This window comes from Melanotaenia boesemani, chromosome 5, assembly GCF_017639745.1.
Source record: "Melanotaenia boesemani isolate fMelBoe1 chromosome 5, fMelBoe1.pri, whole genome shotgun sequence".
Classification (NCBI taxonomy): domain Eukaryota; kingdom Metazoa; phylum Chordata; class Actinopteri; order Atheriniformes; family Melanotaeniidae; genus Melanotaenia; species Melanotaenia boesemani.
In genome coordinates, this window is record NC_055686.1 from 2,819,976 (window position 1) to 2,844,292 (window position 24,317).

The 24,317-nt window shown below is 41.8% G+C and overlaps 1 protein-coding gene across 1 annotated transcript; it reads right to left on the minus strand.

The window, feature by feature from the left end:
• Positions 1-410: 410 nt before the first annotated feature.
• LOC121640466 (immunoglobulin superfamily member 2-like) lies at positions 411-24,026 on the minus strand. Its single transcript, XM_041986243.1, has 4 exons — positions 23,507-24,026; positions 3,323-3,382; positions 2,268-2,555; positions 411-2,024 (listed from the first exon to the last, which is right to left on the minus strand). Exons 1-4 carry the CDS (start codon positions 24,009-24,011, stop codon positions 1,798-1,800), a joined length of 1,080 nt encoding a protein of 359 aa, XP_041842177.1. The 5' UTR covers positions 24,012-24,026; the 3' UTR covers positions 411-1,797.
• Positions 24,027-24,317: the final 291 nt, after the last annotated feature.

A 24,317-nucleotide genomic window follows, 5' to 3' on the forward strand; every position in this document is an offset into this window, starting at 1 on the left:
GACTCTCCTGGTTTGTATAACAAATAAAACTCCATCTAATCCTCACGTTGTGGTCCCTCCACCGCCCCCAGCAGGTGGTCGGAAAGCCAGTAAAAACCGCAATGAAGGGGCATCAGTCTGGTTTTTTGTTGTCATGGCAACGTCATAGAGTTTTTACTTTTAAGAAGTTCAACAGTTAAAACTGCTGAGTCATGGTTCTAATGCTCTCCTATCATCACACTGCTGGTTCATCCAGATCCGTCTCTGTCCTTCTGAAATCAGGCCCGTGTCAAACTTTAAAGGGAAACATGGGACATGGTCACATGGTCTGGAACCACGAAGCAGAAGCTGCAGAAACCAGACAGAGAAACTGTTCAGACCCAGAAACCAAAGCAAGCTGCAACCTGTTGGAGGTCATGTTTCTACCTGCAGCACCTGGTAAACAGGAAGCAGCTCCCTGCATTACAAACTGGAAAACTTTATTAATAAAAGTTACACACTGAACATCCTACATGAGGATCAACACTAACTAAAAACATAAAATATGAAACACTGACATTTACAAGCTTCCCTGAAGTACACACCAGAGATAAACAACGTTCTGGTCTTATTGACCAATCAGAGAGCTCCACACAACAATCCACTTTATTCTGAAACACACCTGACCAGTTCATCCACTTTCTGATGGGTTACAGATTATTGATTGTCTATAATCACCTTTTCATTTGTCAGTGAGGAAATATTCATGTTAGAAACTCACCATGATCAGAAAAACGTTTGAACCAACACAAAGAAACTCTGAAACATCTAGAGAAGAAAATGTTTGGACATTCCTACAGAAACGTTACAGCTGGACAGAAGAAGAAATCCACGTCTCCATCATAATGTTACTCCTTTCTGGTGTAACTTAGAATAACTTAGATGTTATCCGACCCCCACCCCCATCATGCCAACCACAAACCCCAGAGACAAACATCACACATGGATCAATATGTAAAAACAACAGCGTTCATCATCCTCAGGCAGTAACTATCATGTGAATTTAAACTGGTATTTTGATCTTTGGTTAGGATTTATTGATTGACAGATTTGGAGAAAAAAAACTATAAAAAATTCTGTAACGTTTCCAGAACAGTTTTTTTCAGAAGGGACGTTTTGTCCTCTGATGACCCAGAAGAATAATGAATTTGTTCCTGATGTCATTTTGACCTTGAAATAAAATAGACACTGAAATTTACAAGTTTTTCAAGAGACAAACTTTCTCACAAAAATAAATGGGAAAACACAACCAAAATGTTGACCAACAGTTCAGGAAAAAGGACCTGAAAGGACCAAACTGTCCCTAACGAAGGGTAAAGACTCATTTATGCTCTATGTAAAAGACGGATACAAACCATTTCATCCATCTTTGGATCTTTTACATGTTAATTTGGTCCGTTTTTGGATCCTTGAGGAAGCGTAACCTGATAGAACAGCACTTCTACTGGACACCAGGGGGCAGCGTTGAGCAGTACAGCTGATATGCAGCCAGTAAAAGGAACAAAGAAGAAGAAGCTGTGCTGCATTTAATGTCCTCTCAGACCCCCTCCATCTACTGCACTGCTTATTTTATATCTCTTTCTGAGAATGATCATCATGAGGACAGTGATGTTTGAAACTAACGTAAAAGGAGCATAAATGAGTCTTTAGGCCCAAATAAGACCTGATCTGTTGGTGCTTTCACACATAAAATGTTGAACTTTCATTTTCTCCTTCCTCTCTGCTCATAAACCTGCTGCTTGATGAAGATGATGATTGTAAGGATGATTATCTGATGAGTCAGAGCAGTTCAGGAAGAGGAGCCCAGTTCTTCTTCTGGACTCTTTTATAGATCCAGAAACCAACAATCATCCCAACGATCACTACAGCTGACAGACCCACAATCAGTCCATAATGTCCTCCATCTTTGTCTCCTCCAACCTTGTCTCCTCCCTCCTTGTCTCCTCGGTCCTTGTCTCCTCCATCCTTGTCTCCTCCATCCTGGTTCCTTCCATCCTGTGTTGTAGCTGCAGGTGAGAAGCAGGTGTGAGTATCAGTATCAGGGAGGTGATGAATCATTTCCTCTTCAAACTGCTGTCACACATCATCTCCTGCACTCTGATCACTGCACTCAGACCAGCTGCTTTCTACAGAGTCTCATCAACAACATCTTTAGAAAACACAAACATCTGATCTGAGATGTTTCACTCTCACATCAACAACCAGGAAGCTGCTTCACCTCTGATCCACACACACAGACACACACTCACCTGGAGGAGAAACTTCCAGATGGATGATAATGGACTTGGACTCTGCAATCCTGCTGCCTGTTCTTCTCTGGAAGACTCTACATTCATATGTTCCTGTATCATCAGTCGTCACCTTCTTCAGAATCAGAGACACGTCTCCATCCTTCATCTGTCTGTCCTGAAGATCCACCCGGTTCTGGAAAGATGGATGCTGGTGGTCTGGATCAAGGCTCCCACCTCTGTATGAAAGAACATATTGTGGATCCAGATCAGGTCTGGTCCACTCCACAGCATCGATGTCTCCATCATGTCCAGCTCTACATGGCAGAGAGACGTCATGTCCAGGTTCAGCTGTGATGTTTGTCTGTCCTGCAGGAGAGGAAACAACACAGATCAGAGAGGTTAAAGAGATCAGAGAGGAACTCTTCACTTCCACAGCAGCATCAGAGGGAGGAGACACCAGAGAGACCACACTGGTCTGACCTGGACCAGAGGAAGACCTGGACCAGAGGAAGACCTGGACCAGAAAACCTTTTCAGACAACGCAAAAGAAAATCATCAAGTTGTTGCAGGAACATTTAGCTGGTATCACATCTGTTCCATCGTATCTTTCTCAGTAGACAAACTCAGATTTAAACCCACTACATGTAAAATACCAGGATTTTTTTAATCTTTAGAAAACACAAACATCTGATCTGAGATGTTTCACTCTCACATCAACAACCAGGAAGCTGCTTCACCTCTGATCCACACACACACAGACACACACTCACCTGGAGGAGAAACTTCCAGATGGATGATGGAGATGGTTGTGAAGCCTGACCTCATGCAGTGTATTGCTAAATTGATTCCACATTCATATGTTCCTGTATCATTAATCGTCACATTCTTCAGAATCAGAGACACGTCTCCATCCTTCATCTGTCTGTCCTGAAGTTCCACCCGGTTCTGGAAAGATGGATGCTGGTGGTCTGTCTCAAGGTGCCCATATGCGTAGAAAATCACATATTGTGGATCCAGATCAGGTCTGATCCACCTCACAGCACCGGTGTCATCATGATAATGATCATAATCATGTCCAGCTCTACATGGCAGAGAGACGTCATGTCCAGGTTCAGCTGTGATGTTTGTCTGTCCTGCAGGAGAGGAAACAACACAGATCAGAGAGGTTAAAGAGATCAGAGAGGAACTCTTCACTTCCACAGCAGCATCAGAGGGAGGAGACACCAGAGAGACCACACTGGTCTGACCTGGACCAGAGGAAGACCTGGACCAGAGAAAGACCTGGACCACTGGAGGTTCATTCTGATACTGAAGTCTGAAGTGACCTTTTCCACAACAGTATAACAGAGTTATCAGATAGTAGAAGATCGGTGTTAATCGAACTTTAATCTCAGTTACAATCTGGGTTTTTAACGATAATAAAATGAAATGATTTGATATTTTGCTCCTTCACAGTTTTACTCTTCTGCTGTTTTCAGATGTAAATCGAGCACCTCTGGCATTGCAGCGCTCTGCTGCAGACTCCTCCCACAGCCCAGCTGCTTTGCTTTTATTCAGCACGAGTTACCAACACCTCTCAGGTTAGACTGAAGCAGGGGCGTCACTAGGTCTTAAGGATGGGGGGCTTAGCCCCCAGGAAATGCACAGGATGTGAGTGAATGTAGCACACAAGTACAAAACATCATAAATAACTAACAAAGACTGACAAATCAACGTGTTGATTACAATTAATTAATTACAGAGACACATTTAATCGTGGATCGTATGTCTGTGTACAGTTTCCTAATACAGCGATTACACTGATGCACATGGTACCTCCACAACTAACTTAGCAACATTGCTGCTATATTTAGCCATTTTTCAGACCTTCAGTGGTTTAAAGAAAAAGGACCATCAAGCAGGAGATGATGGCCTCTGCTCCATGACCAGACTGAAGCTGCTGTTGACTGATCCCACCCTGGTTTACTGTCACATATTAATTCCTGTTAATGAAGAGTGTGGATGAAAACATTAAAAAGTTTAAAGTGCTGAAACATGTAGCAGACTCTTAATTATAGAACAGCTGGAGCTGTTAGTTCAACTATTTTAAATGATACTTTAACTTTGGGTCTGTTCAGGTTTGGCCTGGAATATTTTCTGTTTCTTTTTTACTGTTTTAAATCCATTTTTTTCCAGACATTAATAGAGTTTACAATATTAATCTCTTTGTCTATTATTTTATTCTATCATCCCCTAAAATGGATTTAAATAAAAAAATGTTTTGGGGGCAAATTTTGTTATGCGATTAAAATGGGATTCAATGGATATTAATATAATAATATTAATAATATATTAATATATGAGTGGCTTTCCATACTTTCTAATCATTACTCTCCTGCTCAGCTTACCAGTAGACTCTCTCCTCTCTGTGCTCCTCTGCTCTGACTCCTACAGATCGGTAGGCTGGTGGAGTGAATCTATAGCAACGTGAAAGACTTCAGATCCTGTCCTCAGGCCTAAAGTGAGAAACAGCTGATGCGCCAGAAGGAAGTCACCCCAAAGACAGCGTGGTAGAAAGAATGAGACCTTCACAATGCGTTTCAGGCTAACTAGCTAGCTGAGTAGCAGAGATTGTACGTAGTGTGTGAGCCAGGTTTTTATTTGTCAAACATAAAGCATTGGTTTATTAATGACATGGGACTTTCTGCTGTTACCTGGGACTCGTGCTAACTAACTGTTACTACCAGCAGTGATGAACAGACCTACTTACTGTCTTCAAAAACTTTCTTATATCCATTCTTCATCAGTCCATCATGTTATTCTAATGCTGTTCTTTTTAGGCTCTGTGTGTTTCAGGCATGCGCTGCAGGTATAGAGTGCAGGCGAAGATTCAGAGAAACCTGGACTGGGTTTTCAGTGATGTGGACGTCTCTGTATGAACAAGTGGACTGGATGAACGACTACTGAAGGGGCTCTCGACCTCACGCTATGAAGTGAGGGGAAACTGGTGGATTTATGATATTTAAACTCATATTCTAACAAATTTATATTGAATATGTCAGCATTTTTTCTTAAAAAAATCTTTAAAATGAAACACTGAATCACTACATTATTTAGGGGGGCTTTAGAATATTTTAGAGGGGCTTCAGCCCCCCTAAAACAGGCCTAACAACGCCCCTGCTGTTAACTACCAGCAGAGTAATTAGTTGTTTCCTGTAACAAGCTGCTTTTATTTGCTGGAAGTTAACATGTTACTGAGGGAAATGAGTCCTAGAACTAACCCAGGGTAAATATTTCTAGCACTCATGTACAACATGGTTCAGATTACTGGAAGCTGTATTAAACCAGATATTTGTCCAAATATTCACTCAGAGAAAATGTGACTGGACAGGAAGACACGGCAGCAAATCCCAACAACAAACTCCCTACATTCCATAATGAACTCGTCACAGTGGACAAGTGAGGTCAGAAATGACTAGAAATAGTAGAATATTCATGTGTTTTGTATGACTCAAGCAGTGGAAAAAACAAGGCTCCTGTGTCTGGCACAGGGAGGGGCCACTAACCTCAGATACCTGCACAGGTGTGGTTTCCATCCTGAGACAGGTTCCTACAAGCAGCTGGAAAACCAGAAGATCCACCTGAAAAGCTCTTTTTATACTGATCTCATTACTGGCATGAATGAAAACAATCTTCATATTGATCAGCTGATCAATCATGTCAACAACAACACACATAGTGAACTTCAGCTCGTCTGCGTGCGCTAATATGGACTCATGGATGAAAATAAGCTCACCAGATTGTAATCATGTTAGTTTATTATCCCGAATTAAACTTGATCCTGGTGTTTTTTTTATTTGAACACTTCACTCCGTCTCCACGCTGAGTGTGAAACACACATTTACCTGCTTCTCTGTAGATTTATCTAAAAAATAAAAACCTGATCCAGAAGAACTCACCACCAGAAACAAGGACGAGGTGACTCAGCAACACGATTAACAGCCCTGCAGCCGACATCCCTTCTCCAGGTTACTCTCTGTTTGCTGTCCAAGACAAAAGAAGCTTGAAGCTTTGAGGGAAGATGACCTGTGTGTGTCACACCTGACAGAAAGCTCCGCCCAGCCTTGAGTTCTGCATGCTGGTTGGAGGAAAATCAAAGTTAGTTTTACTCTTTTCTCCAAGTCCCGCTGGGTTCAGCAGCTCATAGAACTACATGTACATTTACATGTGTATATGTACATGTGCATGTGTATATGTACATGTACATGTGTACATGTTCATGTATATGTGTATATGTACGTGTGTATATGATACAGTAGTAGCGGTTTAAAAGTTCCCATCCAAGCTGAAAGCCAGCCGAATACCTGCCGGCTTCCAGCCCAGTTCCATTCCAGTTCCAGCCAGCTGCCTTCCAACTTCCAGCCGCCAGAGAGGCCCCCTCCTTCTCCTGGGAGTGTCGATGTTTTAATCAAACTCCACCCATTCCTTGTAATATAGGGTAGACCCAGAAGATGGCGCTTCTCTCACAGACTTCTCATCGCCCGTAGTCTGTCAGATTTTATCTGAATTTACACTGACCGGCAGAGGCGCCACTCAAAGCACCTCTGATGGCCAGTCACAATTCATAAAAATGCATAAAACTTAATACATAATCATCGTTTGACGTGGAATGTGAAATTGTAACATGCTTGTGCGCTGCCAATTGTTTTATTCAGAAGTGAATGCTAGTAGGTTAATAAAACCTTTCAAATACTGGATCACAGCCCCTAGCTCTATTCTCAATAGGATGTATTTATCATACTGATTAATCTTTTAATATTAGCATTATTAACATAGACAAATCAGATTTGGATCAAGCAACACAGAATCTGTTTGAGGTAGCTAGGAAGGGTTATTTTATTCTCATATTATTTATTTCACCTCCATAAGAAGACAGGGCGACAGATAAAAGCCCCACGCAGGATCGGAGATAATTTCTTCCACTTCAATGTGTCTAATCGCGGGGGGACATCCAACACTCGCTGTGCTGCGACTTCCTGCTCGCCGGGAATCCCGATTACGTCACCCCTCCAGGTGGGCTATTCCCCGACACGCTCTGATTACCATTCCAAAAGGTACTGTATGCAGCCCCCAACTTGAACATGCGCCTTCTTCAACATTCGCACTTGCTCCAGAAAATTACCATCTCTTAGGCTCCTCCACCACCACTTTGACTGTGGATTGATACGTAAATGAGCCGCAATGAGGCAGCTGAACAAGTGACCCAGTTTTGTGTTACCACTTGCCTATTTTATTATTGTGTATTTTTGTAATAACATGTAAATTCACTGCATAGGAACCAACTAGTCTACTGAATTTTGTGTGACAACACTAACAGAACTGTTTTGACAATGCAACAATTACAAAACTGCGGCTCATTTACTTATCAATCCATAGTCAAAGTGGTGGTGGAGGAGCCTTGGAGACGGTAATTTTATGGAGCAAGTGCGAATGTTGAGGAATTTAGCCTTTGTTCAAGTTTGGTATACCTTTCAGAATAAACAGAACAAGACACACCAAACCAGGAGCTAAGACCACGAAGTTCAGCATCATGCTTATCTATCTTTGGCGTTTTTACACCAACATTTTTATACACTGGATAATGATCATAATTATCGATTAAAGTCACGGATAAAACTGCTGTTGTTAAAACACACCCATCTCTTACAAAATCTAAAATGTAAAACAAAAAAAACGACAAACAAAAAATCTGGATCACTGTAGAAATATCTTTATTCATTGCTGATCATCTGGCCATTGAAGCATTTTTATTTGGAATTGGGAACAAATATTTTCCACCCTGTTATATTCTGTTCCACTCTGTTATGTTCCATTCCACCCTGTTAGTAAGGTGTTTTTTAATTTTTTTTTTTTTTACTAAAAACATTGAGGACTGTGAACCTTGTTGCACCATATTAGGAAGTGAGGAACATTAAATTGATTTTGCTTTTCTGTTCCCAGGTCAAAAGGAATGTAATTATCTCTCATTTGAAATACTTGATTATGCTTTCCTTCTTGCCTTTGTGGAAACAGAAACGTGATAATCTCTCACTTGAAAGCAAGCTGGGCGTACAATAGTGTGATGACGATGAAAACTCACATGACCAATGCTCAATAAAGGGTACATGAAAATGTGAGAAATGGTCAAAAGCACAAATACCGTTTGTGGTGAGTGAAAACAGCACAGTCCACAAGGCTCTTTTCAAGCACACTCCTCCCCCCAAGGAGTATGCTTGAACAGCTAACGGCAGGTAATGGCTGTGTTTACAAATGTAAAGGTGCTAATTGTTGGCCATTGAATTGTTAATTTCAAACCGGGCAGCCTTTTGGTTGTACTCTGGGCATGGTAGAGGGATAAGAAATCTCTGGGTTTTCTAGTGTTAAACACTGGAAGCGTCGCCAGCGGTCTTTTGATGTCCGCCAGTCATGCTATCATGCTTATAGTGTATTAAAAACTAAACGGCTGAACCTGGTATTTTAGGACTTTTATTATATAGTTGTTGTCTATAGTTTTACCTGCTTACTTGTTTGGAAAAGTAAACACATCAATATTTACGAGCAGTTTAGCACGTCTAAACTTCCACAGAGCCGCTCAGGGAGACTCTTTCTCAGCCAAACTGTCTTATATAACAAGGCTACGGACTTGTAATAAATGCCCGCCCTACTCTGCTTCTGATTGGCTGTAAGATCACAAACCCTGTGTGCTGATAGGCTGCTGGTTCCTGTCATTCCTACCAGCCTTTGCGCATGTGCCTGCTTCAGACAGCGGGCAGGCAGCTGTCCCACCGCTGAGACACAGCTGTATGATGTTTTATCACGTTTTATCACTAGATCGCTATGAATAAAATCCAGGGACACTTCATTTCACAGTATAAACCATTTATTTACTTATCTACTTAGGATAATAGCACTTTGAGGCCTAATTCAGAATATAGGTTGGGCTGGGTCCGGACTTTTGTGATCCCTGCTTTACACATTATCAGTATTATGTTATTTTTACCTGCCGATATTACGTTATGATTTTGTCAATATTCAGTTATGCAGCAGCTGTATCAACCCCCACTGTGAATAACTTACGTTGCAGTCAAATGACCGCTGGCAGCGCTCCTCGGGATGTTTAGAAAGCTCGCTGCTAGTGACATTCACCACTTAGCCGACTTGAGGAGGTTGTGCTTTGCCTCATAACACCATTAGCTACACATGTCGGCGTTTTTGATACATTTATTTGACGCCATTTTCAAATCAAATCATTTTTTAAATGTTGGCAAAAATGCAACAAATGAGCGACACAGCTCATTATAAACTGTTTAGAGAGCAGCAAGATCAAATCACTGCTCCTCCCCGTGGACAAAAGAGGGATTGCAGCTGTTTTTTTACTTGGGCTGCTTAGGGGCAGAGCCTCGCTGACGACGTCATTGCGGGGGATTACATTACCCCCACAGACCTGTGAAGGATCGGCCAAGAATCAGTCAAGGACCAGTCAAGGACCAGTCAAGAGCCAGTCAAGGACCCATCATGGAAACAGGGGAACTTTTAAACCGCTACTACTGTATGTACATGTATATATGTACATGTATATGTGTATATGTACACATGTATATGTACACGTATATGTACATGTTTATATGTGTGTATATGTACATGTGTACATGTACATGTGTATATGTACATGTGTATATGTACATGTGTATACGTACATGTGTATATGTACATGTACATGTATATGTGTATATGTACATGTACATGTGTATATGTACATGTACATGTGTTTATGTACATGTGTATATGTATTTGTGTATATGTACATGTACATGTGTACATGTTCATGTATATGTGTATATGTACATGTACATTTGTATATGTACATGTGTACATGTTCATGTACATGTGTATATGTACATGTACATGTGTACATGTTCATGTATTTGTGTATATGTACATGTACATTTGTACATGTACATGTGTACATGTTCATGTATATGTGTATATGTACATGTATATGTACATGTACATTTGTATATGTACATGTGTACATGTTCATGTACATGTGTATATGTACATGTACATGTGTACATGTTCATGTATATGTGTATATGTACTTGTATATGTACATGTACATTTGTATATGTACATGTGTACATGTTCATGTACATTTGTATATGTACATTTACATGTGTGCTTCTGCATGCATCCATTTTCTCTAAACCCCGTCGTCCACAGTTAACCTGGACATGAAAAACTTTGTGAGTTTTTGGGCAGAGAAACAGGAAACTGTTGTTGTAGAACAAGGAAAGAGTTTCTAAACAAAATGATAAAAAATTAAATAAATAAAAAGACAAAAATACAAGAAAATGAAGGAATACATATATATAAAATGTTCTGCTCTACTTTTGTTTGTTCTTGATTTTATATAAATTTGAGGTTATTGTTTGAGGGACTGCCACCTTTTTGTGGTCAGAGGTTTAATGTTTTGTTGTTTCTGATTGTTTGTGACAGTTTTAATTTAATATTTAACTTTATTGTTATTAGGTTCAAATGTCCAATAAGACACTTGTTGTGTTGTTGGTTGTTAAAACCTTGATGAAGGATATTTGTATATTTGTTTCTTATTTTTATTTATTTATTATTTCATTCATTCTCTGAACCGTTTAGTCCACTAAGGGTCGCCGGTAAGCTGGAGAGTATCCCAGCATTAACAGGTGAGAGGCAGGAACACCTGGACAGGTCACCAGTCCATCGCAGGGCCGTACATTATTTATAGATTATTTATATTCCCTGTTCCACCCTGAGGAACTGCCACCTTACTGCGGTCAGGGGGTTTGCGTGCCTCAGTGACCCTACGAGCTGTACCAGCAGGAGCTTTGGTTTCAGGTGGGACGCCCAAGCTGGACCGGTCTTCGGTTAGAGGCCTGACAATCCGTCTCTTGGGAGTTGGACTCCGCTAACAGTCCCATTAAGAAAACACACTCCTAGAGCCGGCCTTGGGTCGTTATTTATCTTCCAGAATCCTGGTAAATGTCTTTGTTTTTGTTTCTTACCTACTAAATGAACTGTAACCAACTTGTGGTCAGATAATGGAGCAAAGTCATGAGAGGATTCTGAACCAAGCTGTAGACGTGAAGATGAGATCAAGCACAGGTCAGTCCTGGACTGCAGGGATCTGTCAGCATTACTCCAGATAAACTCTGTTATATGAGAAGTTAAGAATAACCACACATCTGTAATAGAAAGCTGTCCACAGAGAAATGTGGTGCTTTTAAATCATGAAAGTTGTTCTTATCGATACTCTATAAGATCATCTGGAGCATCGTTATAATCTCCAAGAGTCATGTGCTACTTGTGTTTCAGTTTCTGTCTGAGCTGCATCATTATGATCATACAAATTACAGACTATAAAGAAGATGTTTGAAAACCAGAAGAATCCATCTGCCCTCGTCTGAAGATGATGACTCAGTGATGTTACCTGTAAGTGTGTGAAGGAAACGGCGCCACCTGCTGGCTGCTGAGAGGCAGGACAAAATAACACCGATCACCCCGCTGTGCTGTCCTAAACGTCACTTCATTATTACTTCAATGAGTTTCTTTTAAAAGAATCAAGTCAGCATTTTTCTGTCTACAGAAAACAAAAATAGATTTTCTTGTGGTTTCACGTATTCCTCTGACATGAAGGGAGATTATTTTTAAAGAACTAAAATGTAAGTCTGCCATGTAAGAAAAGGAAAGAAGCAGAAAGAAAACAAAGTGAACTGGATGAAGATAAGTAGAAACTTGTAAAGTGCTAGAATATAAAACTTTAAGTAGATGCTCTTAAAAGGGAAAAATAAATGCTGAGTACCATAAGTAAAATCTTTAGACTCTTTTATCCTTGTTTTAAATAAATGAGGCAGCTGCTCAGACAAGCAGTGGTTGCTCCTCTGTAGAAAGTCGATTATTTAACTATTCATAACGTAAACAGCAGTAAATTAAACAGAGGAGTCGTTATATTATCACCACTGGGTTCTACATGAACAATAAGTGGCTCAGTGTAAACCTTCTTAAGGCAGGAAGGTTTCATAGAAAAGGAAATTATTGTTGGTTATTAACATGTTACCGGAGAACCTGATGTATTTCCAACATTATCTTCAATGTAAACAAGAGTCACAGTGAACTTTAGTTATTACTAATTTTAAATAGTAACAACAAAAGCCTGATGAAGCTGAAAGACCTTGTTAGTAGGTGGTTTTCATGGTAAACTTAGGGTATCTAGATTATCATATAGACCGATCAGAGATCTTTTACATCGTCCATGATGGCCACCGGACCAATCCATTTGGTCTTCTTTCCTTCATTCCAGCTTTTCTTGAGATTTTTACCAGTTTGTTTCTGCGTTGTCTCTCCGTGCAGGTGAGATCTTCACCAGCCTGAGACTCTGTTTCTTCATCACATCGGAGGTGAGAGGAGCTTCGTACTTTGTGCTGGAAAGTGTGCATAGTGAAGGTTTGATGACGTGAGCTGTTCTCATCTCTCGGTCCACCAGCTCTGTACAGTATCATGAATTTCATCTGTTCTTCTCCTCTGGGATGATCGGGGTGATTATCTCCATCACTTCCTTTCTTACGTCTTCGTTGCTGAGCTCTGAGCAGACGGAGGTTCCACCGCCGGCTGTACCGCTCCGCTTCCTCTTGTTTCCCTGCATCAGTTCTGTCGTCCAGCTTCTTCATGGTGTCATCTCTGTATCTCAAGACTTTTCACGTCTTCCTGCACTGAAATAATCTCTGCTGTGTTTTTGTTCACTGTTTGTTCAAATGTGGAGAATCTGTCCTTCAGCCCATCGATGGCTTTTAGGATGTCAACATTAGACACAGCTTCCTCCCCACCTCCAGAGTTCTGGTGCAGATCTTCTTTGGGTTGGGGTTAAGAGGGCTCTGGGGAAGATGTTCACATAAGCTTGGAAGAGATTTATCAGGCTCCAAGTCCATTATTAGGCCTCCCTTTATTTAACGTCTTTCTCAGCCATGTTCACCTGCTTGTCTCGTTGCTGCTAGCTAAACTATCTTGTTAGCTAACAGTTCACTGTCTCTGCAGCACGACGTCAAAGAAAGACAGAGATTCTGTTAAACCTTCTTTGGAGTAAAGTAGTCCTCCTATCCGTTCATAAAACAAAAGTGAAACGGGTCACTCCTAAAAAAAACTTTAGCGACTTTTCTGACTCCTGTAACCGGGGTTGGAATTACATCGAGGCTTTGTGCTACGGTAGCAGGAGAACCGGGGGGCATTTATCAAATGAATTTTGACTTTATAAGAGGACAAATTCCAGTTTAATAACTCAATATGTGACCCATGAAGCAGATTAGGTTTGTTTCAAGAAGATCAGACCCCACAGTTGTCCTAAAACCAGAAGAGCCGCAGGAGGACCGTGGATGTGAGGACATGAGCTGACTGGGTTCAGAACTGGATACGAAACCTGATCACCTTCACACAGCAAGAATAAGCGAGTTAAAACCAGTTCAAACTGTGTGGACCAGAAGATGAAGAGAGGATGGAAACCTCTGTGGACCAGAAGATGAGGAGAGGATGGAAATCTCTGTGGACCAGAAGATAGAGAGGATGGAAACCTCTGTGGACCAGAAGATGAAGAGAGGATGGAAACCTCTGTGGACCAGAAGATGAAGAGAGGATGGAAACCTCTGTGGACCAGAAGATGAAGAGAGGATGGAAACCTCTGTGGACCAGAAGAAGAGGAGAGGATGGAAACCTCTGTGGACCAGAAGATGAAGAGAGGATGGAGACCTCTGTGTTCTGGGTTCTTTCTGGTCTTCGTTCTGGATTCTTTGGTTTGTTTCTGGAACATTTCTATGAAGTTCAGTCAGAGATGAAACATGTTGATGCTGCTGATGTTTCATCGTCTCCATGACAGAGAACAATGCTGCAGACCTGGTGATGATGATGATGATGATGATTATGATGACGATGACGATGATGATGATGATGAGACACAATCATTATTCACTGGTTCATGACTGGGTCAGGAGGAGGAGCCGAGTTCTTCTTCTGGAGTGTTTTATGGATGCAGACACCAACAACAACAACTACAATGATCACAACAGCTGACAAAATCAGTACATGACGTCCTCTACTGCCTCCATCCTTCTCTCCTCCATCCTTCTCTCCTCCATCCTCTGCTGTACCTGCAGGTGAGAACCAGGTGTGAGTATCAGTATCAGGGAGGTGATGAATCATTTCATATTTTGAGACAAACTCACCTGCTGGAGGAACGTCCAGGTGGATAATGGAGGTTGGATCATCGGCTCTCTCCCCCTCTTCTGTTCCTTCCTGGGTACCAGGACAGTCTGACGTCTGGCGTACTCTGTTCAGTTCTACAACACAGATCAGAGAGGTTAAAGAGATCAGAGAGGAACTCTTCACTTCCACAGCAGCATCAGAGGGAGGAGACACCAGAGAGACCACACTGGTCTGACCTGGACCAGAGGAAGACCTGGACCAGAGTAAGACCTGGACCACTGGAGGTTCTCATACACAATGAGTGAGGACACAACTAAACACACACTGTAAATCTAAGATAAAACACTTAACATAAAAATGGTGCAAATAAAGCTTGAATTTCCAGAAGTCAGTGAATGCAGCTTTAATGCTGCGTTTGAGGACTGAGGAAAAATTCGAGTCATGTGACCTTTTATCTACATTTAGACCCAATAAGAAACCAGATTTTCTGTTAAAACACAGGAGAAACCTGGACAAACACATAAATAAATACACTTTATTAACGAGATGATGTGGAACTATTTAATCATGACTGATGATGTGAGACCTAGAACCAGTTTACCTGGACAGCTACAACTCACCTGCAGGAGCCAACGGCAGGTCCATGACAGAAAGAAGGAAGATCAGTAACACAGCAGACATTTCCTCAGCTACACAGATCCACATCTAGCTCTCTGGTTCTTAGTAAGGAGGCAGAACCGACTCATTTTCCTGCCAAGAACATCAGAAAAGCAGTTTAAACCAAACATTATGAGGTTTAATGTAACTTTAACACAAACTAAACGTCTTCAGCTTCATGGACGTCAAGTTTAACACCTTTAAGTTTCTACAAAGTTCACTTTAAATTAGTTTCTGATTCCCACAGAAGACGTGGACTCTGTCAGCTGATCGGTCCAATCAGAGCCTTTAATCTTCTAAACCTGCTTATTCCAGTGCAGGGTCATGGGGGGCTGGAGCCGATCCCAGCAGCTACCAGGTGAGAGGCAGGTACACCTGAACAGGTCAGCAGTCCATCACAGAGCCAACACAGAGACACACAACCACTCACACTTACACCTGGAGAGAGTTTAAAGTGACCAGTTAACCAACCTGCAGGTCTGTGTCACGAATGGCGGCGGAGGTGAGGACCCAAATGCAGGCAGGAGGCAGAACTGGTGCAGGTAAAAGGTTTATTTCCCAGGAACACAAGACAGGCAACCATAGACGACGGGGATAAACTCCAGAGAACAAAAACCAAACATGACAAAATGAGGATCTGACAATGAATGACTGAAAACCGGGAGTACTTATACACAGAGGGAGTAACAAGACACAGGTGAAGTGGATGACTAATCAGACCAGGTGAACTAACGAGGCAGGAACAGAAAACCACAGGAACACAAGAGGGAAAACCAAGCATGACAAAACTGAAAACTAAAGCATGAACATAAGAACTATAAACCAAGAACATGACCAAACTAATCATGACAAAAACCAAAATCCTAAACAATCAAAACACCCACCAAAACCCAGAAACCGTGACAGGTCTGTGGACGGTGGGAGGAACCTGGAGAACCAGAGAGAACCCACACAGACACAGAACCAGCTGGAACCAGGAACCATCTTGCTGTGAGGTGACGTGCTAACCACCGTACCACCATAAAGTCCAGGTTATAGGATGCTTTTATAAATATGTAACTACTCTTTACACCCACTTCCAGAGACTTCCTGTAGTTTCATCTGGTTTCATGGAATTATGGTCCATTCATGCTCCACGCTAAAGACGGCTACAGAGCCTACTGTCCCCCTTCTGTGTCATTTACGTCCATGATTTAGTTCTTGGGCCCGTATGGATCTGCACCCTGACAGAGAAACGGAGTAATACCCTCAGACAACGTGGGGCAGTGTTGAGTCATGTAGCTGATGTGTGACCAGTGAAAGGAACAAAGAAGAAGATGAGGGGGGTTTAACAGAGGTACCTATTTACGTACTTGAAGGAGGCAGAAACGGGTCTTTACAGCGTTCAGTGGTGGACAGATTCATGACAAACTGCAGCACAAAATATCACATTTACATATTTTACCATCAGAATCAAAGACTGAAGATAAAAAAAAAACAGGAAACAGAAAAATAAGACTTACCGTTGAAGGAGTTCACACGAACATTTACGATGACGATGAGTTTTCAGCCTTCAGCATGTGTCTCACCTCCTGCTCCATCAGCAGGACACTGTGGCTGCTGGGGACCAGTTTGGTTGTTTCTACCAAGCTACCAGAGTTTCAGGAAAATGATCGTGTGATCCACATCAGCCCCAAACCTCAAAGCAGAAGCAGACTGAGAAACTGCAGCATCATCATAACCCAGAGCAGACAAGATGACTCAGCAAAAAATATTGTTTCTTTTTAGAACGAGACCTGATTTTGCTCCTCGGTTTTCTTCATTTTGTGTCTGCCAGACAGAAAACTTCTTTTCATTTTGATAAAAACTGCTCTGATTGATAGTTGGTCCGTCCTCGGTGGCCCTGATCTTCCTCTTACACCTCTATAAGAGACGACATCATCAGAGGAATGATCATCATCGTCATCTGTATGATGAGGAAGAGGCCAGTGGAAAGATGTCATGGATGTGGACGGTGGAAAACCGGCTTTATTATGTTACTAACAAGTTGTTTTTCTCTTCAAGAGGAACATTTACACACAACAACATGATATATAATGAATCTTTAGTTTGCATTAAACCAGTTCTAGTGGTGAAAGCTGGTTTATAACATGTCAGATTTATGTTTCCAGAAGTATTATATTACAAAAATACTTTATTTTCCAAAAGGAGACAGTTTTTCCAATTTATGTTTTTAACTTAGCTTGAAGTTCCACATGAAAGTGAAGCATCTTTTCTAAAATGGGGACAGGAACCTCTGCGAGTACTTACAAACACGTCAAAATCTACACATTTAAAGTGTTTTCTAGATCTGGGGTCGTATTTATCAAACTTCTTGGAATTACTCTTAAGATTGCTGTTAAGAGGCTCCCGTTGGCTCATCACCTGCAGGAGGGGCAATAGGGGTCGGGTGCATTGTGAGCTGGGCGGCTGCCAGAGGCGGGGACCCTGGCGGTCTGATCCTCAGCTGCAAAAGCTAGCTCTAGAGACGTGGAATGTCACCTCTCTGGCGGGGAAGGAGCCTGAGCTGGTGTGCGAGGTTGAGCGGTTCTGGCTAGATATAGTTGGACGCACGGCTTGGGCTCTGGAACCACTTACTGTCCCACTTTACTGACACATCATCTAGAAATAGATTAAATAGAAGCTGATAAAATCCCTCCATGTCTGACACCATTAAAGATTCAGAGAAACACAAATAAACTTGCACATCGTGTACAAAGTCAGAGGACCTCATTCACCAACATCTTCTAATTAAACTTCCTCAGTTTGTTTAACAGAGTTTCATCATCAGCAGATAACAGAGAATGAAGTTTCTAGACTGTTGAGATCTTCTGTTCTTACTGATGGCACAGACTTAAGAACACAGGAAGCCACAGGAAATAATTATTATCTTCTAATCCTGAAGATCTGATGAGAACAGAAGAGTCCTGACCTGTGCAGAGTGCAGAACCACAGAACCACCAGCAGGTGGCAGCAGATCACCTGAAACACTCAGTCACTGCAAACATGAAACATCTTCACCCTCATCTTCATCAGGTCAGAGAGGGTTAGTTAAACCTCCTCAGAGCTTCAGAAACTAGATCATCCTGAACATGTGACCACAGCTCTGAGAGAAACCACATCAGGTAGAAAACCTCCATCACAGAGAAAACAGATCCAGCTCCACCTTCTCTGTCTACATGAGAAAGTCAAACCAGTCGTGTTAATACCGGTTTTAACCCTCTATGGTACCATGTTACCCTCTGACAACAAACCCATGTTTGCCCTGTTACAGCTCCACACTGAACCCCTTTAAATGATGCAATACTCTAAAAAAATAAAGAAAACCACAGGCAACCAATAACAATGCCTTAATTTGTCACATGATCTCTTAGATTTGATAGACAGACAGACAGACAGACAGACAGACAGACAGACAGACAGACAGAAAGTTAGATAGATAGATAGATAGATAGATAGATAGATAGATAGATAGATAGATAGATAGATAGATAGATACAGAACTTTATGACAAACTGTGATATTATTCTCTGATGGAGTACCATGTATTTGCTATGTATTTACTATGTATTTACCATGTATTTACCATGTATTTACCATGTATTTGCTATGTATTTACTATGTATTTACCATGTATTTACCATGTATTTACCATGTATTTGCTATGTATTTACTATGTATTTACCATGTATTTACTATGTATTTACTATGTATTTACCATGTATTTGCTATGTATTTACTATGTATTTACCATGTATTTACTATGTATTTACTATGTATTTACCATGTATTTACTATGTATTTACCATGTATTTACCATGTATTTACTATGTATTTACCATGTATTTACTATGTATTTACCATGGTATGATAGTTTATCCATAAAGTTTTAAACAGGCTTTTCTTTGTGTTCATGTGGCTTCATACTATTAGATGCTGATACCTTCACACATATGTGTCATGATCTGTGGTGTGTGGCTCAGTTTTTCCAGCCGCCCTGAACGCCTCAGCTCCACCAGCTCTTGATTAGGGCTGATGCGCTTCACCTGTCCCAAGCCCTATTTATACAGCTCTGCAACATTCCTCCAGTGCCAGATCGTCTTGGTTCTTCCCTGCACGTATCCCGCCTGAATTATCCTGCCTACCTGCCCGCCCGACGCTGATCTGACTTTGGACCTGGATTCTGATTCTGCCTGCCCCCTGTCTGGTACTCTGCTTTGGATGTTGTTTTGGATTACTTGGCTTACTGACCCCTGGCTTGTCTAACAGGATTGGATTTCGGATCACGGACTTATTTATCTGCCCCTTCAAGGATCATTCACATCCTGCTTCTGCGGCCCCCTCATTCAAGCGCTCCTGCCAGCCACCTGTATTCCCCCATTAACCTCTCCTCTGTTCAGCAGCTCTTCTTCCTCAGTCTTCCTCCTGGCGGCCCTTCTCCAGTCACTGGTTTCAACACTCTGCGCTCCGTTGGATACCCACTGCTGACCTCTGAGCGGAGAAAGACCGGATTGCACAATCACATAATTCCACTCTGTACAATAAAGATCTTATACCTATCCCTGGGAAACTGAGTATCTTTTGAGTCCACGCATCTGAATCATGACAATATGTGGTTTCTCTTCATCACCGACCACCAGCCCCTAGCCACCCCTAACCACAGCCATCCCCATGGCAACAATCCTGCAGACTAAGCAGCCAATGGTCCCAGCGTGTAGGGTTTCCATGAAGAATACACCGTTCAAAGACCAGGACCGTAGTGGTGGAATGAGGCCTCGTCAGGTTTTAGTCCTGACTTTAGGAACAACTAAAAGACCGAAACCAGAGGAGCTCAGGGTCCACAAGGGCTCATCATTTAAAAGCAGGTCTGATAAGTAAGAAGTTCCAAGACCGCTAAGACATTTATAAACCAGTACAAATAAACTTAAAATGACTAAGGTGACTTTTACTTTCAAACTTTGTCCATGTTTTAATAGCAGAGCTAAAGCTTCACATTTAGCATCGCTGCAGCCAACATGCCAACCAGCTGTAACCGATAGTATCAGCAGAGTTCATCGTCTGCTCACCTTCACCGGTCGTTCCAGAGGACAACTTAGAAAAGATAAAAACAAAGTAGAATCGGAATTTTAATCTGAGCATAACAACAGCTGAATGTTAGATTACCCACGAGACTAAAACTGTGCAGAAACTAAAGAGTTTCTGCTCCAACAGCTCTGACTCAGTTAGACGTCAAAATGAGACCGGGTGACATCCCTACTCATACTGCTTACTTTAAAATTAAACAAGGACGTAGCTTTGATAATGACATTAGCAGGACATAGAGGAGAACATCATGTCCACAGAGTTCCCTGCAAGACTAAATGTGTTGTTGCATTTATATTGAATGTTTAAGTGGCTGGGACATTTAACACCTGAATCCAGGATTATTTTACTGAATGATTTCTGATTTCATGAGATTAACATGCTGGTAGATTTGCTTCATGTCAGTATTCCAGACTAGGAAGTACTGAGATGCAAACTACTTTTATTACAGAAATGTACTTCAATCACACAGTACAACTGATCCACTACTTATGTAGAAAAGTCCCTGTTATTCTGACAGAACTCCATATCCCAGCATTCTTTGCAGAGTCACGTGACTGCAGTGCAGCGTACAGCCATGGTCTTTTTTCTGTGTAAGTGTCGCGAACTTGGCGACTTTCTTTTTTGTTAAAACCGACTAGCGACAATCTGCCGGTCGGAATAAAAACAGTCAGAGGCGGTCAGTCTCTCAGCAGCTCGGCAGCAGCTGCAGTCAGAGCAGCAGAGAGGAGACTCGCACCACTCCGCCTACACGCTGAAAATGAACAGCGCATGCGCAAAGCCCCTGCTGATCCCACCCTGGCTTACATGTTTTTTCATTGTCACGTTAAAAATGAATAATTGCATCTGACTCACAGCGTCAGTAACTTACTCACCAGGACACTGTGTGTGTGTGTGTGTCTGTCTTTCTTGTGACACATTGGCGTTTCTAGCCCATTTTTGGGGTTGCTGAAGGACCTCTAAATTGATCTGAGTCAGACACGTGACCTAACTAGCTGACACAACATATTTTTCTGTATCCCTACCTTTCAGTATAACTAACTAAATCATGCCACTTTTCCACACCCACAGTTGATCCCACTGCGTCAGACCAGGACTCTTCCTCTGATCTGTTTACCTCAAACTGCTCAAACTCATCAATGTTCATGTCCCAGGTAAATCATTCATACCCTGGTCCCCAGAGAGTTAAGTCACTGCACATATCTCCAAATGGTTTAAACCCGGCGGTCTGGATGAACCATGGTTAGATGTAGAGCAAGCATTATGTGATTACCTGGTTATCTCTGACCTGCCATTCATCAGCTCAGCCAACCTGTCTTCCAACTTCAAAATAAGAGGCTGACTTATCAAGTAACTTCAATAAAGATGAAAGGTCACAAATATGTTTAAACACCTTTACAATGACTAAGAATTGGGATGAACACACAGTACAGTACATCATTCTGCTGCTACCATGCTGGACAAGTAAAAAACAAAGGTTTCAATCTAAAAACTAAAGCAGTTCCTGTGTGAGGATGCAGCTCATTTCACTACAATCCAAACAAATCTATGCAAACAAACCTGCTGAAGAATCATTTAAGGAAGAAAAGTCAGTCTGCTGGTGGATTTCAGGAAGTTATCAGTGTTCATGGAACCTCTGAGCTTCTGGAATTAAATGAAAAAACTTTATTAATCCTAGGATAGAAACTAAGGTAAGTCTTCTTTTCTTTTCTGTTTCTCTCTTTTTTAGATCATGGTGATGAGGACTTAACAGGTTTTTGTGTACTTACTTTAGAGGTTATCCATCAACGTCTGAGATAAACTCATCCTGAATCAGTTACTGGACAAAGATGGTGTCAAAAGTAGATCATGTTGGTTTTATATAAGATTTTATTTAGATTGAATCTGAAATTTGTTTATTTGACTTTGACCTGTGAGCTAATAAATGTGACAATAATCAGAGACGATGATCCAGTCGTGTCACCTTAGTGATCCAAGCGTTAAGGTAGGAACGATGTTCAGGATCTTTAGGAAGGAAAACACACACAACGCTAACACACGCTTGTTGTTTTCCTTCCTGATCTGATCACATGATCCCACATTGAAAGTCAGGATGTTCAGGATCTTTAGGATTAATTCATCCAGCCTTTAAAACTGATGGTGAAATTCAGTAAGTGTGACGTCCCTGCTGAGCAGCACCACGACGCTCATCAGTCCTCCAGACGTTCTGACCGGCCACATTCATGTCAAACAGCTCGCAGCCGCTGACCAATCAGAATCCATCATTTCTACCAGGATGAAAACATCAGAAAAAACTGAAACGTGACTCAAACCCGTCAGTAAATTATCATCAACGTCTACGTCCATCTGCCTTTTTCCAGAAAAGCTTGTAGTTTCTCAGTTAATGGGTTTTATGACGGGTTTGGAAGTCGTGAACCAGCCTCGTGGTTCTGAAAAGTCTGAGCCGACCCTGAAGTAACCTCACTGGGACCCTGATCCAGATCAGAAACCACCATGTTTCCAGCCACGTGGACTGGAGTGTTCTATAAAACCCAGTCTGTGGTCCATAAACTGGGATTTAAAGAGTCTGCAGCATCTGTGGATCCATACTGGGACGGTGCTTCTGAAATGAAATTCATGTTAGTGAAATATATTTAGAAATGTTCTCTTTGGTGAAAAGTCTCGGTTCTCCTGCTACTCGGGTCTGAAATGCAGCAGGTTACATTTGAGACTTTTTACTTCTGTTTTCAGAAGCTGCACTTTTTACTAAATCAATCATTTTCTCTTCAGTCTGGAAATCTCAGCTGAAACCAGTTAAGAGTTTTGGTGTTTCTCCTGATCTGTTGGTGCTTCCACACATAAATTGTTGGCCTCATTTTCATTTTCTCCTTCATCTCTGCTGGTGAAGCTGCTGCTTGATGGAGCTGAGTTCTTCTTCTGGACTCTTTTATAGATCCAGAAACCAACAACCATCCCAATGATCCCAGCAGCTAACAGACCCACAATCAGTCCATAATGTCCTCCATCCTGTGTTGTACCTGCAGGTGAGAAGCAGGTGTGAGTATCAGTATCAGGGAGGTGATGAATCATTTCCTCTTCAAACTGCTGTCACACATCATCTCCTGCACTCTGATCACTGCACTCAGACCAGCTGCTTTCTACAGAGTCTCATCAACAACATCTTTAGAAAACACAAACATCTGATCTGAGATGTTTCACTCTCACATCAACAACCAGGAAGCTGCTTCACCTCTGATCCACACACACAGAGACACACTCACCTGGAGGAGAAACTTCCAGATGGATGATGATGGACTTGGACTCTGCAATCATGCTGCCTGTTCTTCTCTGGAAGACTCTACATTCATATGTTCCTGTATCATTAGTCGTCACCTTCTTCAGAATCAGAGACACGTCTCCATCCTTCATCTGTCTGTCCTGAAGATCCACCCGGTTCTGGAAAGATTGATGCTGGTTTTCTAGATCAAGGCTCCCACCTCTGTATGAAAGAACATATTCTGGATCCAGATCAGGTCTGGTCCACTCCACAGCATCGATGTCTCCATCATGTCCAGCTCTACATGGCAGAGAGACGTCATGTCCAGGTTCAGCTGTGATGTTTGTCTGTCCTGCAGGAGAGGAAACAACACAGATCAGAGAGGTTAAAGAGATCAGAGAGGAACTCTTCACTTCCACAGCAGCATCAGAGGGAGGAGACACCAGAGAGACCACACTGGTCTGACCTGGACCAGAGGAAGACCTGGACCACTGGAGGTTCTCATACATTATGAGTGAGGACACAACTAAACACACACACAATAAATCTAAGATAAAACACTTTTAACAACATAAAAACGGTGCAAATAAAGCTTGAATTTCCAGAAGTCAGTGAATGCAGCTTCAATGCTGCGTTTGAGGACTGAGGAAAAATTCGAGTCATGTGACCGTTTAGATAAAGCAGTTTACAGCAGAGCTACTAGTTCAACTGGCTCCACCCTGAACATTCACTACCAGTCTGACCACATTCCCCACGTTTCTGAGACAATAGAATAGTTTTCATTTTTACTCGACATAAAACTCAGAACGAAGAGG